Source organism: Myxine glutinosa, chromosome 5 (genome assembly GCF_964187855.1).
Source record: "Myxine glutinosa chromosome 5, kmMyxGlut1.1, whole genome shotgun sequence".
In the NCBI taxonomy this organism is placed as follows: domain Eukaryota; kingdom Metazoa; phylum Chordata; class Myxini; order Myxiniformes; family Myxinidae; genus Myxine; species Myxine glutinosa.
In genome coordinates this window covers 160,921,672-160,936,122 of record NC_136265.1, presented here as the reverse complement: position 1 = coordinate 160,936,122, position 14,451 = coordinate 160,921,672, and the positions used below count along the sequence as shown (strand labels likewise).

Sequence of the window (14,451 nt, the reverse complement as noted above, 5' to 3'; positions counted from 1 at the left end):
CCTCGTTTTTCTCAGCAACCACATGTCAGATTGAGACAAAACTTTCAGGGTAGGAGTGACACCCATGCAGAATGTTTTTATGATGATTGTGACATCATAGGTCACGTGGTATGGCAGCCATCTAGATTAAACGCAAAAAACTTATTTCTCGGAAACCGCTAAATGGAAAAAATTTAAACCTGGCACATTGTCAAGTACTCCCAATGGGGAACAAAAGCATGATAATAATGGCATTATAGGTGAAGTGGTATACCAGCCAAAAATGTTTAAATCAAATTCCTTAGCCTAAAAATCTGAAATTGCATGCACATGATCTATGACCCATTTGTATTGAAATATTAAATTTGTGACATCATAGGTCACATGGTTTGGCAGCCATTTTGGATAGTAAAATTCATTTTGGATAACCTAAAACCTTAAAACAAGTAAACGAAAAAACATGTTTTAGGGCTACACACTTTTATTTATAAGTTTGAAACCTTTTTTTTTTTTAATGTAATTTTTAATTTTTAATTTTTACAATTACATTTTGATAGATAAAAATGTACCAGGAAGGAGAACCGTGGGCCAAATTTCAGCTCTCTAGGATGTATGGAACCTAGAAAACGAATGTCTCAAAGATTTGAAATGGGACAAACAAAATTCAGATGAAGTTAAATAAAGGTGTGTAAAAACATCTTCTCCCAAACCACCAAATCAATAATTGACTCGAAATTTTACGTGTGTCATTGACTATACATGGCGATTAAAGGATGATCACAAAACATCATTGGTCACATGGTGTGGCAGCCATATTGGATGGAAGGAAAATATTAAATAGTTATATCTCTGAAAATGCTTACCCTATTGATGCGAAATTTTACAAATATCACCTAACACCATTGTTGCATATAGTTTGAAAATGATGATGTCATAGGTCATGTGGTTTGGCAGCCATCTTGGATAGAAAAACGAACCTTATCCAATTAAAAGGAAACTTCACAAATGTGATCCCTTCCCCATACATATGCAGAGTGTACATTTTAAAGTCATATGTCATGTGGTGGCAGCCATATTAGCTTGAAAACCAATATTAAAAACATCCATTCTCTGAAACCACTTCACTGATCGATGTGAAACCTGTCATGGTTGGTGGAAATGTGATACTTGAAAACAGCTGAAGGGATTTAAATCAAACTTGTTTATTTTAGGACAGTGAATGAGGGCATCTATCCGTTGTGGGACAATGCGGAGGCATATTGGCAACACAGACGCATTGCTCTAGTTTATTATTATTTTATGATTAATTTATCTTTGTGGGTCCCGGAGGTGGAAGGGGCAAGTGGGGTCATGCCCGCGGAGCCTGTCTGGAGCTCCCGGACCTTTTTGCAAATCCCTGGGTAGGTGGGATCACATCAATGTAACCCATGCGTGACCCCAAGACTTATTGCGAATATGTCAAGATGTAGTTTCTCGCTCGGTGTGTTTGAATTTTTTTTTTTGTATTCATAGTCGAGGCTGGTGGAACAGCTATTACACTGAACGGATCAGGACGTAACAGACAAAAACAGGATGCAAAACACACATACACGTGGTGGACAAGTTGGACACAGGGGATGCATGGGGTGGACAAGTTGGATTCAGAAGGAAACTCCAAGGAGGGGAAAACGGGAAAATTGAACGGAGGAGGGATTTGGGTGGGGTTAACGAGGGGTTTTTATTGTATAAAAAGATTGTACCTAGTTTCCACTTTCCAATTCATCCCAATCAAAACCTGTTTTTCCCAGTTTTCAATTCATAGTTTTTTTTTGTTTTTTTTTACAACTATTTTGACACAAAATGCTTGACCCCCAATAGACATGTCCCAAAGTGCGAGATCTTTATGTACTGACTGCTGCGGCCTGCGGTTGTACAGTGCAGGGTGATTTACTGTGAGGAAAGTATTTGCACATGACAGTTTGTTTTTTTGTCTCTCCCCTGCCCCCACACCCCCATCCCCACCCCAATGAGCAAGCTTTAAAACCTCCTTAGATGTGTGCGCATTACGATAAACTGTCGCCTCCATATTGTTTGTTACCACAAATAGAGCAAGTGGATCTTGCTGAGATTTTCAAGCATTGTCAGTTCTACATTGGTTTCATAGTCCTCCAATTGCCCCTTTTAAGTTATGACATTTTGAAAGTACATATTTATCTGTGTGAAGTAGTGATTTTGACAAGTCAATGGTGACGAGGTAATACAACTTGAGAAAATACAAGCAATTGCATTGCTTGACCGTAAGCGTGGTCAGGGCAGAAATTTTACTCTGGTGCCGAACACAAGGGCATATTCGTGCGAAAGACACCCTGGGATGTTTAATGTCTACCAGCGAATACCAGCAGCATTTGAAACGTGTCGTAACTTCCCATCTAACAGACAGTGTGCTCATTAATGCAACACCATGCCTGCAAAGCACCAGGGTGTCGGTTTCTAGTTGTGTCAGAAATCGAACCCAGACTTGCCAGCTCAAAGGTAAGTATGTTACCTATGCACCAACCTGTCTGACTATTCTTTATCACTCAGTATCAACTTTATTTGAAACGATCCTTCAGTACATATTGAGGAATTGAGTGTGGTTTATTAATTAATTAATTAATTTAATTGAAGCCAAGGTTGAATGCTGCATTTATTATCACTATTGTATACAGTTTATTCCTTCCTGCTCATGTTTGAGTTACAAACAACAATGGATTTTTACTTCCTGTTCCCATTCAGAACTCCATTTGGTATTGCATTGCAAAAGACACCCCAGTTTAAGAAGAAATGCAAGAAAAGGAAGAGAACTGAACACAATGATTATGATTCTCAAGAAAGGACAAAGAAGAAGCAGAGGAGCAAAAAAGAGGTGGTGGCAGGAGAAATAATTGATTCGAGCCTGCCAATTTGGAAGAAAGAAGAAAATGGGAACTCCAAGCAATTTTGGCCCAGTGGTCATCAAGCTGACTCGGAGACTCTGAATGGGACATCAAATGAAGAAATTGTGGAGGATTCCATCAACGTCCCTTCATTCGGCACGCCTGTAAGATCCGGTACGGTCTTGCATCTCGATCACTGATATTTTGCCGTTTGCTTGTATACATATCTTGGGGGTTCTCATGTTGTTCCTTTTTCAAGTTGTGTCATGGCCCTCAGAGTATTCTAGGGTCTTTCTATGATGCTGGATCAAGTCTCCATTCGACTTGATTTGTTATTCTTGCTAGCCTTTGATGGTTGAGGGGGAAATGTTTAGCTCATGCATTGGGCCTCATTTTCAGGATGCACTCGAACTTGTTGCCCTTGCATGATTTCTATCACAGCCTCCACAGTGCCGAGCGTGCGCTGGGACCGACATGTTGTGAACGGCATTGTGAGTGGACAACATGGCATGGGGCCTATAGATGCTGGAGCAACAGAACGGAGAGAGCGTGCTAACGACGTGGTGTCTAACCTTCTGAAATACAAGGATGACAAAGCCTACGGGGCTGAGGGTGTGTTCATGTCCCTACCTTTGATGACGGTTGCTGAGATAGCTTGATAAGCATTGCTTTTCCTGGTAACTTTAGGTTTGCAGATTCACATGGCAAGCCCAAATACCATCTTGTCTTGCAAGTTGCGAAGGTTGCAAAGCTACATAATGATGAACATGCCTGTTATTACCCTTGCCAGATGAGAGGGCATTGCATTTGGGTTCATTTGTCTGTTTATTTATTTGTCCGCACAGAACGTGAGTATGTGTATTAATTACATTAGATTCTTTGGAAACATAAGGCCCTTCAACCCCTTTACAATCCTAAGATCCATTATGTTCCCTTAGAACCCAAAGACCCCAATGACCCAAAATACCCCGATAACCCAAAAGACCCTGAGGACCCAAAAGACACAGAGGACCCATAAGACACAGAGGACCCATAAAACACAGAGGACCCATAAGACACAGAGGACCCATAAGACACAGAGGACCCATAAGACACAGAGGACCCATAAGACACAGAGGACCCATAAGACACAGAGGACCCATAAGACACAGAGGACCTATAAGACACAGAGGACCCATAAGACACAGAGGACCCATAAGACACAGAGGACCCATAAGACACAGAGGACCCATAAGACACAGAGGACCCATAAGACACAGAGGACCCATAAGACACAGAGGATCCATAAGACACAGAGGAACCAAAGGACAAAACCACACAAACACGTCTTGGCGAGGGTCTGCAATCTCTAATTGCTCTTTCTTGTTAAGTTATTTAATCTTTTGCACATGCTGTGTAATTTTGGTACACTTTGAGGATCATTCGATTTTATCATACAACATGTTGAAGGAAAACTTGTCAGAGATTCTTAAACAGCAAGCTTCCCTTGTGTTCCTCGATGAAAATGATGCCTAATCCTATTCTTACTAGTGCTGTCCTGGAATGGAGAGAGGTCTCTCTTGAGCCTCGATGCAGAATCAGAAACGCGGAAGGCACGCCATCAACGGAAGCTTGACAATTGGGACATGGAGTATGATAAGGGAAAGGTGAGGTGCTGAAATCTCATCCTTGTCAGACTTTCGATCCTAAGTTTATCTCCGATAGCGGGAAGTTGCTGTTTGCGAACCTTCTTACCTTATTGCTTTCTAATTTTGTCTGGATTTTTGAAGAGGTTAAATATCATTTCTTTTTCTTGCATCAGAGGATAATGGCCATTCAGACGATCTGCTTCCTGAGCGAAATGTTCCACTTATCCTTCTATAATTTTGGAATGCCTGTGATGTTGAAAATTTCAGGGATTATGGAGTCTTAATGGGGCTTTCTACATGATATGCAAGCAAAAGTGGTAGGAGATATGAAGCAAAATTGATTTGTAAAAAAATATATACACATAATATGAATGAATGAATGAATAATGAATGATCGTTTTAAGGCCATTTTCCCCGCTAGAGCGGGGGTTAGCCTTGCGGGCCCCATGACAATCATGGTTCCCTGTTTGAGGCAATGTTTTTATGGCCGGATGCCCTTCCTGACGCCAACCCTTGGTCACCTCTTACGATGCGCAGGGATACGGTGTACCTATTCTAAACCGGGGTACACATAGCAAGTGCAATATAGGAGAAATGGAAGGACAGGAAGGGGAGAAATATATAGGCGGTTTATGTGGACATTTGGAGTAATGAGAAGAGGGGTGGGGGTAGTGAAGGTGGTTTGTAGGAAGAGGACTGATGATTTTGTCATTTTTACGCATGTTTTTTTTTGTTTTGTTTTTTGTTTTTTTGTATACAGAATCGAGGCTCGTGAAAGAGCTAACATTTATCACACAAACAAATCAAACAGACAAACAAACAAAGTATATAAAAAGGGGAGTGGTAGACAATATGGGGAGAGAAGGGGAAGCACATAAACACAACATTTGAGAGCAGGGACATCGGGAATGTGTGGGAGGGAGAGGGCTTGGGGGGAGGTGGTGTGGTAATGGGAGGGGGGGGGGGGGGGTGGGAGAAGTATAAAACACAAGGACACCAAGGACTTCCAGGAAAGAAGTTGGTATTTCAAAAAAGTGGATTTGGGGTGAAATTAGCGGGGGTAGAAAAGATCAAGGTTTTGGATGGGGGAAGATAAGAGATGGTGGTGAACAGCTGTTTTAAAGACCTGGAGGGAGGAGTGGGATTGAAGAGAGTGAGGGAGTTTGTTCCAGAGGGGGGAGAAAAGAGGAATGAAGGAGTGAAGGTGAGCAGAGAGTCTTGATTTTGGCAGTTTAACCATAAGAGGGTTGCATGCAGATCTTGTGCGACCTGTAGGAATATTTGGGGGACAGAGCCCAGAGAGAGCTGGAGGAGCAAGGCCGGAGAGGAGTCGGTAGAAGACAGAAAGACCACCAACTTGCCTGCGGTGAGTAAGTGAAAGGCCCTCGGAGGTAGCTTCATCGCGGGAGATTCCAATGATTCTGTACGCTTTGGTTTCAACAGCGTGAAGACGAGCTAAGTGTGAGGCAGGAGCACCAGCCCAGAGGGGAGAGCAGTACTCCATTGAGCTGCGGATGAAAGCCTTGTATGTGGTGAGGAGCTCAGGTGTGCCAAGGAAGGACTTCGCACGACGGAGGATGCCCAGTCGGCGACTGGCTTTGGAGGCCAGATTTGAAATGTGGTTTTCCCAGGAAAGATCATGGCAGATAGTGAGACCCAAAAGCTTGAGTGACAGAACTTCTAGGAGAGGATTATTCAGAAAGTGGATGGGAGGGTTGTCCAGTCGGTCTTTTCGGAGAAACATCGTAAGAGTGTGAGATTTGTCAGGATTGAAAGACATGTTCCACTTGTTTGCCCAGTCTGTGATTTTGTCCAGGTCTGCAGAGAGTGACGAGGCTGCAGACTGCCGATCTGAGGGATGAGGAATGGAGCGGCAGAGAGTGGAGTCATTAGCAAAGAGATAGAGAGGATTTTCAAGAGAGTCGGAGAGATCATTGATGAAGACCAGAAAAAGCACACGGCCCAGAACACTGCCTTGGGGAACTCCAGCCTGAACAGGAAGAGGAGATGAGAGAAACCCATTCAGGGCCACACGTTGACTACGACTGGAGAGGAGGTCCGCCAGCCATGCGTGGAGATTTCCATGGATACCAAAGGAGGAGAGTTTGGTGAGCAGAGCTGGGTGCCAGACCGTATCGAAGGCATGTGATATGCCAAGGGAGACGGCTCTAATTTCCTGTTTGGCATTGAGGACCTCCATCCATTGTTGAAACAGCAGAAGCAGCATGTCCAGAGTAGAGTGACCTGGTCTGAAACCAAATTGATGATCAGAGATCAAGCCATTGGAGAAGAGGAAAGATTTCATATCCGAAGCAATGATGGATTCCATGACTTTGCTGATAATTGGGAGAAGGCTGATTGGTCTGTAGTTGCTAGGATCTGTTTTTGCACCTTTTTGTGTAAAGCGGTGATGTTGGCTGATTTCCAAGCAGATGGCAGATGACCTTGAGCAAAAGAGAGGGTGAAGAGAACAGAGAGAGGGAGTGAAAGAGCAGAAGAACAGGATTTTAGGACCCGTGGGCTGATGCCGTCAGGTCCAGTTGCAGAATCAGTCGAGGGTTGACAGAAACTTTTCCACCTTGTCAGGAGGAAAGGACACAGAGTCCAGGAGCAGCTGGGTACGACTGGATACGGTGGGTACAGAGAGGGATGGGTTTGAGACACAAAATTTAGAGGCAAACACAGAGTTGAGGCATTCAGCTTTTTCACGTACGGAGTCAGCTTTGTAGCCGTTTGAGGTAAGGGAGGGGATGGAGGGGGAACAAACACCAGAAACATTTGACCAGATGCCACCAGGATTTGGAAGAGGGAGACAGATAAGAGAGTTCGGTCTTGAGAACGGAGAGATATTGTTTCCTGGCTCTCTTGAGGGTGGTCACACACTTGTTCCGGGCTTTGTGAAAGGAAATGAGATTTCCTTCCGTTGCATTTGCTTTCCAGGAGACGAAGGCAAGTTGTTTCTGGGCAACAGCCTCACCACAAGATTCCGTGTACCATGGACGGGGGGGAGGGTATGACAACTGAAGAAGAGATGGGATAAATCTGTGCATGAGAGAGAACAATTTACTTTGGAAGAATTCCCAGGATGAGTTGATGTCAGAGGCGGTAGAGATGGGAGACCAGTCCAGATGATTGATGGCTGCTTGAAGACCGTGCCAGTTGGCCTGAGTGAAATGTCAGACTCGTCGACGCTGAGGAGGCTTCCTGAGAATGGTCAGAGAGATGTCCACTTTAACAAGCACATGATCAGATGAGCCGAATGGAGCAGAAGAAGAGCAGCAGACATTTTCAGGGAAGTTAGTCATAACCAAGTCCAGAAGAGAAGATGCTCCGTTGACTGAGATCCGGGTCGGGAAATTGACAGATTGTGTCAGTCCCACTGAGTCGCAGAAGTACTTTGCTGAGGAGCCATGGCTGGTGAGAGAGGAACCCACACCCAGCCAACTGGCATGGTGACAATTGAAATCACCACATATGAGGACGAGAGATTTGGGATGAGTAGATAGAAGTTGGTCCATATTATCAGACAGCGAGATGTAGATGGAGTCATCACTGTTTGGTGGACGGCATAACACACATATGAACAAGAGGTGGGAGTGAAGGGGAAGCCATAGCCAGAGGTATTCCTGGGGGTGAGGTGGAGAGAGGGCAGTGCAGGGCGAGTGAGAAAGAGAGTTTTTGATAAAGATAGCAACCCCACCTCCAGGACGAGGCTCAGTTCTATCATACCGGAGGAGGGAGTAACCCGGGAGAGATACTAAGGAATCAGAGACATCCTGAAGGAGGAAAGCTTCTGTTAAGCAGATCACATCTGGTTTGTCAGAAGGAACCTGTATGGAGAGATCAGTTAAGTTTGAACGAAGGCCCCGGATGTTTGAGGTCCATACCGTTAAAGAAGAGGAAGGGGGAGCATCGGATACAGAACAGGAGGGGGAGAGGTAGGGTAAGATGTGGAAGAGGAGGAAGAGGTAGGGAGAGCTGTTGAAGGTGTGTCAGAGATTTCAGAATAGCTCGGAGAAAGGGAAGGATGGGGCGGACAAAAGGTTTGATGGTGATTGGGTGAGGCACAGTGAGGTGTTATTTGAGGAGGGGGAAGAGCGAGGCAGAAGGTTGGGGGAGATGGAGGTGAGAGTTGGAAGGGGGAAGAAGCGGGGAGGACACTTTGAGGAGGAGGGTTGAGAGGGGGGAAATCGAGAAGAAATGAGGGTGGGGAGATTTGAAGGGGAGGGGTGAGGGGGGGTCTAGGAGGGGAAGGGTGAGGGGGGAGTTTAGGAGGGAAGGGGCAAGAGGGGAGATTTGAAAGGGATGGGTGATGGGGAGTATTTGGAGGGGAGGGGTGAGTTTGGATTCTAGAAAGTGTTGTACGATTAATGGGAAATGAACATTTATTGCAAAATGAGTTTCTTGTGACCTTAGAGTTAAAAATACGTTTAAGGACGCTGGAGGGGTGGGGGGGGGGGGGGGGGGTGGGGGGGTTGGGAAGGTGAGTTTAGGGAATGTATGAAAGAGGCACTGTAAGAGATGGAATTTTTTTTTGGAATGAATAGATTTGGTGATCAAGTCAAAAGCAACCTTTTAAAGAAGAAGAAGAAAAAGGTGTTATAATATACGACAGAATACAGTACTTCAGGGGAAAGTTTAAACATTTTAAAGTTTAACAGTGAAAACTATCTGGGGAAATGGGGGTGAAACACGTGGTTGAAGAACAAACGAACGAATAAGAACAACGAATAAACGATTAAGAACAACGAATAAGAACAGAGAAGGAAAAGTTTTTTTTTTTTTTTTTTTTTTTTTTTTTTTTGAGTTGAGATTTTAAACAAGGAAGTATGGGGTGAAGAGACTGGGAAAAACAGAGAACAAAAGTTATTGGAACACAATCGACGGACCGCTGAGAGAAAAACAAAGCCTCAAGGTAGGACACGGTAGCCTCCAAGTACAAGGCCTCAAAAGACGCGACACGAATTAACCGACGATTTTCTATACAGGTATGAAAAATTAACATCGAGAATCTTCCTAAGGACACACTACAGGTACACACACCGAAAGATAAATAGTTTCGACAAAAACACAATTGTGAACAATTACTTAACTTCAAAAGCGTGAGAGCGTGGACAGCTTCGAAAAGACGTGACCTCGCCGACAAAGATCTTCCTTATCCCGCCTCCCGCCTTCAATGGTGAAGAATCGATGGTTCCGATTCTTCACCATTGAGAGATGGCGCCAAACATGACATAGCACAATATTTCAAAAAGTTGTGGACGAGTTGTGACAAAACTTTGTGGATGAGTTTATTGGGTGAGAAGAACAAGCCGATTCCATTTTGGTTTAGATCCGAATCCAGATCCGGCCTATCAGTGGGATACAAAGCGTAATATATTCAGCCTGGCGGAGGAATTGCTCTTTACCGAGTGCCGTTCTAGTTTTATATGCGATATATTGAACAAGATAATTCAAGTTGACATTGAAGGGAAACTAAACTTAACTCAAATTTCAAAGGTTGAGATTTTAAACAAGGAAGTATGGGGTGAAGAGACTGGGAAAAACAGAGAACGAAAGTTATTGGAGCACAATCAATGGACCGCTGAGAGAAAAACAAAGCCTAAAGGTAGGACACGGTACAAGGCCTCAAAAGACACGACACGAATTAACACGATTTTCTATACAGGTATGAAAGATTTACACCGATAATCTTCCTAGGGACACACTATAGGTACACACACCATAAAATAAATAAAGTTTTGACGAAAATACAAATGGGAACAATTACTTATCAAGTAATTGACATCACATCACATCACATGTGATGTTATGTGTGTAAATATGTGTGTGAATAGTCACACTTTACAGGTACCCGTTTACGTCTCTGGATAGGAAAGGCTGCACACTGTAGTGCTGGGACTCGGTAGCAAAAACCCAGTTCGGATACGGCTCGGTAATTTTGGTTTGGAACTCAGATAAGTTTGCAACTTTTAAAGTTTATAAAAAAGTTCGTGTCTTGGTCACGTTCACCACCGAAAGCTAGTGAAAATAGGTATAGAAAACCCGATGACCAGTCAGCTATTTATATAGCGGGTACTTTTGATTTGCATACCAATTTTTCCAAGGAGGTAGACAATACGGTTGCTAAGGTATAATGGCTATGTAAACATCGTACAGTTTACTTGAGCAAATGCAATCACTGTCAGAAAAAACAATCTGGTGCTTTTGATGTTGCACCCCTCTCCCCACCCCTCCCCACCTCTTAGACCAAGAAGGTGAAGAAGCCCAAATTCATCCCGACAATGGATTACAACCCATTCCAGAAAGTTCACAATTTAATAAACAAGAACCGCAGCAAGGCCTGCAGTTTGACACCATCTCCCTCTACCTCAAAGTGCACAAGCTTGCATCGTTCAAACACTGCACCGGCACACCATTTCCCCAACAGCCGGAAGATTTGCAGTTGAACGACGATGCTCAGTGATTGGTCAGCATCTCACGCTGAAAGTTGAGCACAAGCAAGTGGGACCTCATCCAGTTCTCAGCTATTTTTATTCTTCCTACTGCACCATTATCGGAGCATGACATCATAAACCTGAAGTACTCAAAGTTGACTGAGAAATGTTCAGAAATTTCTTTGAACAATATTCCTTGGAAAATGTGGCCATATAAACTACCTGTCAACTTGAGGTCACTCTAGTAGCGTCGAGTGTACCCCGAGGTCTAAAGTCTGCAGCATTTTTTGTAGCGAGACCATCGGCTGGAGAGTAAAATTAAATTGGCCTTGGAACCTGTGCCTCACTTGCCGAGCCATGACAGCACACACGTGTGATTTATTGGCCTGGGATACAGCAACTTCTTCATCACTGTTGGCTATTGTTGAAAAAAATTAAACTTTTCAAACATTTTCTACGACAAACTTTGAGTCGAATGCCACTTTTTTGTGTTCCGCTCTCGTTAACGTGAATTTGGATGGGGCAATGTATGGAAATGAAGGAGATTCACGTCCTTGCTGTTGAATACAGCAGAGCATGCTTCACTCGCCCAAACAGAAGGCAAAGCCACCTCTATCTGATCAGATTTTCTTTGAATGCAGCATCCGGTTATTTCTTTCCCTTTCTTGTGAACATGCAATCTTTGTGCCTCTAATAAATACATGGTCATGGACCAATCCTTTGGGATAAAGTGTGTTGCACTTACTGTACAGTAGCTAACATTCCAGCTTCTACCTGTGCTGCTGATAATAAACCAATCTGTACCTAGTACATATATGTTGTGATGGTTCAGTTGTTCCTATGGTATTGCAAACAGCTTGTTTTTGCCAAAAATATTGCAAACTTGCAGGCCTATAGTCCAGTAAATGTAGTCCTTTTTGTGGCTTAATCTCGATTTGCAATATTTTTGTTTCACTTGTATGCATTTTTATGAGGTCCACAGAACAACATGCAGTGTGACCAAGAACAACAAACAAACGGTACCCCTACATTTTAATAAACCTTTATTTTTATTCAAAATTGCACGTCCTTTGGTACACATTTGCTTCAAATCAATCCCTCAGAACCATCAAAATCAAATCAATCCTTCAATCTCTCAGATCGGAATTCTGCAGCCTCCTCACTCTCTGCCAACCTGGACAAAATCACAGACTGGTCAAACATGTGGAACATGTCTTTCAATCCTGACAAATCTCACACTCTCACTATGTCTCTCCGAAAAGACCAACTGGACAACCCTCCCATCTACTTTCTCAACAATCCTCCCGAAGAAGTTCTGTCACTCAAGCTTTTGGGTCTCACGATCTGCCATGATCTTTCTTGGGAAAACCACATTTCCAAGCTGGCCTCCAAAGCCAGTCGCCGACTGGGCATCCTCCGTCGTGTGAAGTCCTTCCTTAGCACACCTGAGCTCCTCACCACATACAAGGCTTCTATCCGCAGCTCAATGGAATACTGTTCCCGCCTCTGGGCCGGTGCTCCTGCCTCTCACCGAGCTTGGCTTCACGCTGTTGAAAAAAAAAGCTTCCAGAATCATTGGAATCTCCTGCGATGAAGCTAACTCCGAGGGCCTTTCACTCACTCACCGCAGGCAGGTTGGTGGTCTTTCTGTCTTCTACCGACTCCTCTCCGGCTTTGCTCCCCCAGCTCTCTCTGGGCTCTGTCCCCCAAATATTCCTCCAGGTCGCACAAGATCTGCCTGCAACCCTCTTACGGTTAAACTGCCAAAATCAAGACTTTCTGCTCACCTTCACTCCTTCATTCCTCTTTTCTCCCGCCTCTGGAACAAACTCCCTCACTCTCTTCAATCCCACTCCACCCTCCAGGTCTTTAAAACAGCTGTTCACCACCATCTCTTATCTTCCCCTATCCAAAACCTTGATCTTTTTTACCCCCGCTAATTTCGGTCCCCTTGTGTTTTATACCTCCCCCCACCCCCTTCCCACGCCTCCTCCCCCCAAGCCCTCTCCCTCCCACACTTCTCCCTGCTCTCAAATGTTGTGTTTGTGTGCTTCCCCTTCTCTCCCCATCTTGTCTTCCGCTCCCTCTTTTTATATATTGTTACGGAACCCAACGTCGGCCTCTGTTCCCCTTAGCGAGGGGGGATTAATCCCCTCGTCTCTGACTGACCGACGGGGTCCCTGACGCTGCCCAGCTACCTCCGGAAAGGCAGGTGCACAGCCCCGTTCGTACCGCGGACAGATGTTAATTGCCGAGCGGTTTTAGCAACCGCGGCACGAACTATTAACAAGGACTAGACCCGATCCTTGAACGTTGGCCAAATCGTGCCACAGGTTTTCAATGGGGAAAAGACAAAGACGAACGGATGTGAAGAAGAGGAAGACAGCAGTAGGAAATACGAATATGATTTATTTGCTATTATTATGTACACCCAAAAGAAACCAAGGAGGAGGAAAGATAATAAAATAAAATACAGAAGAAGAAGAAGACACAGTGCAAATTAGCTTACCTAAACAGGCTTAACTTATACCCAGGGACAAGACAAAAGACAGACTACAAGCACACTTACACGGGGGATGATGACAGGAATGGCAGGAGGTGGATGGCTGGAGGGAGAGGAAGGTTCAGCTGGACGCTGGCTGGGGCTTGATCCCGCACGGGACGTCGGCCTGGACCTCGACGGCCACCGATGCCACCGCAAACTGGTTCCCGCGTAGCAGCGAATCGAAGCTGCGTGGTGGAGTCAAAGCTGCCTGGTGGAGTCAACGCTGCCTGGTGGAGTCAAAGCTGCGTGGTACTGCTCGTGGGGCTCGGCCACTTCCTTTCCTCTGGACTCATCTGCCGCATCTCTCTCTCTCTCTTCCTCAAAGGCTTCCGCGCGCGCTTTTATAGCGCGCCTCCAGATCAACCCGCGCCACGCCCGAGCTGGTCTCTCACCGGTCCTGATTGGTGGGTCGGGGCTCGCTGGCTCCACCCTGTGGTGACGATCGGCGGCCAACGCCCTGGATTCGGCCGCTCCTCCCCCTTCTTCTCCGATCTGACCGCGTGTTCAATGGTGGTGTTTTGCGGCGAAAACCACAAAGCAGCAGCGGCGAATGCAGAAAACCGCACGCGGAAAACCGCCCAATGCAGTTGGCAATTGATGACAAAAGGGGGATGCGAAGGGAATCTACCTTATTTAAATTCGGTGCAATGGAGTGTCAATTAATGGAAGACAAAGCCTTAAACTAATACACACAATAAGGAGATAACTACTGAACAGGGAGATCTATGATTTGCTACGTGATTGTATATGGAATAACTACGGGAACGACCTTTGACCTTTATACACAACAAATGGAGGAAGGAGGGTGATATTTTACAACAATTTCATTACACTTACAACGATAATAAAAACTACAACACCATTCTCAAATCCACAACACTGCACCCTCCTCTTCTTAGGCACGTCCCGGGCCTATTAAACTTTTACCTTTAGTGTGGCACGTAGGTGTAGTTCCCTCTACATTTAAC

General features: G+C 44.8%; 1 protein-coding gene across 2 annotated transcripts in view; it reads left to right on the top strand.

Moving 5' to 3' along the window:
• The window catches only part of LOC137426852 (ubiquitin carboxyl-terminal hydrolase 36), a 50,988-nt gene extending 39,240 nt beyond the window's left edge, over positions 1 to 11,748 (top strand). The window contains exons 16-19 of one of the 2 annotated variants that reach the window (XR_013623608.1): positions 2,734 to 3,037; positions 3,315 to 3,485; positions 4,404 to 4,519; positions 10,750 to 11,748. Coding sequence is in view for 1 of the 2 variants with exons in the window: in XM_068115810.2 (XP_067971911.2) it covers positions 2,734 to 3,047; positions 3,315 to 3,485; positions 4,404 to 4,519; positions 10,750 to 10,950 (802 nt within the window). In the remaining variant the exon portion in view is untranslated. Of the gene's footprint in view, positions 1 to 2,733; positions 3,048 to 3,314; positions 3,486 to 4,403; positions 4,520 to 10,749 lie in introns of both variants that reach the window. The other variant, XM_068115810.2, reaches the window with a different exon arrangement.
• Positions 11,749 to 14,451: the final 2,703 nt, after the last annotated feature.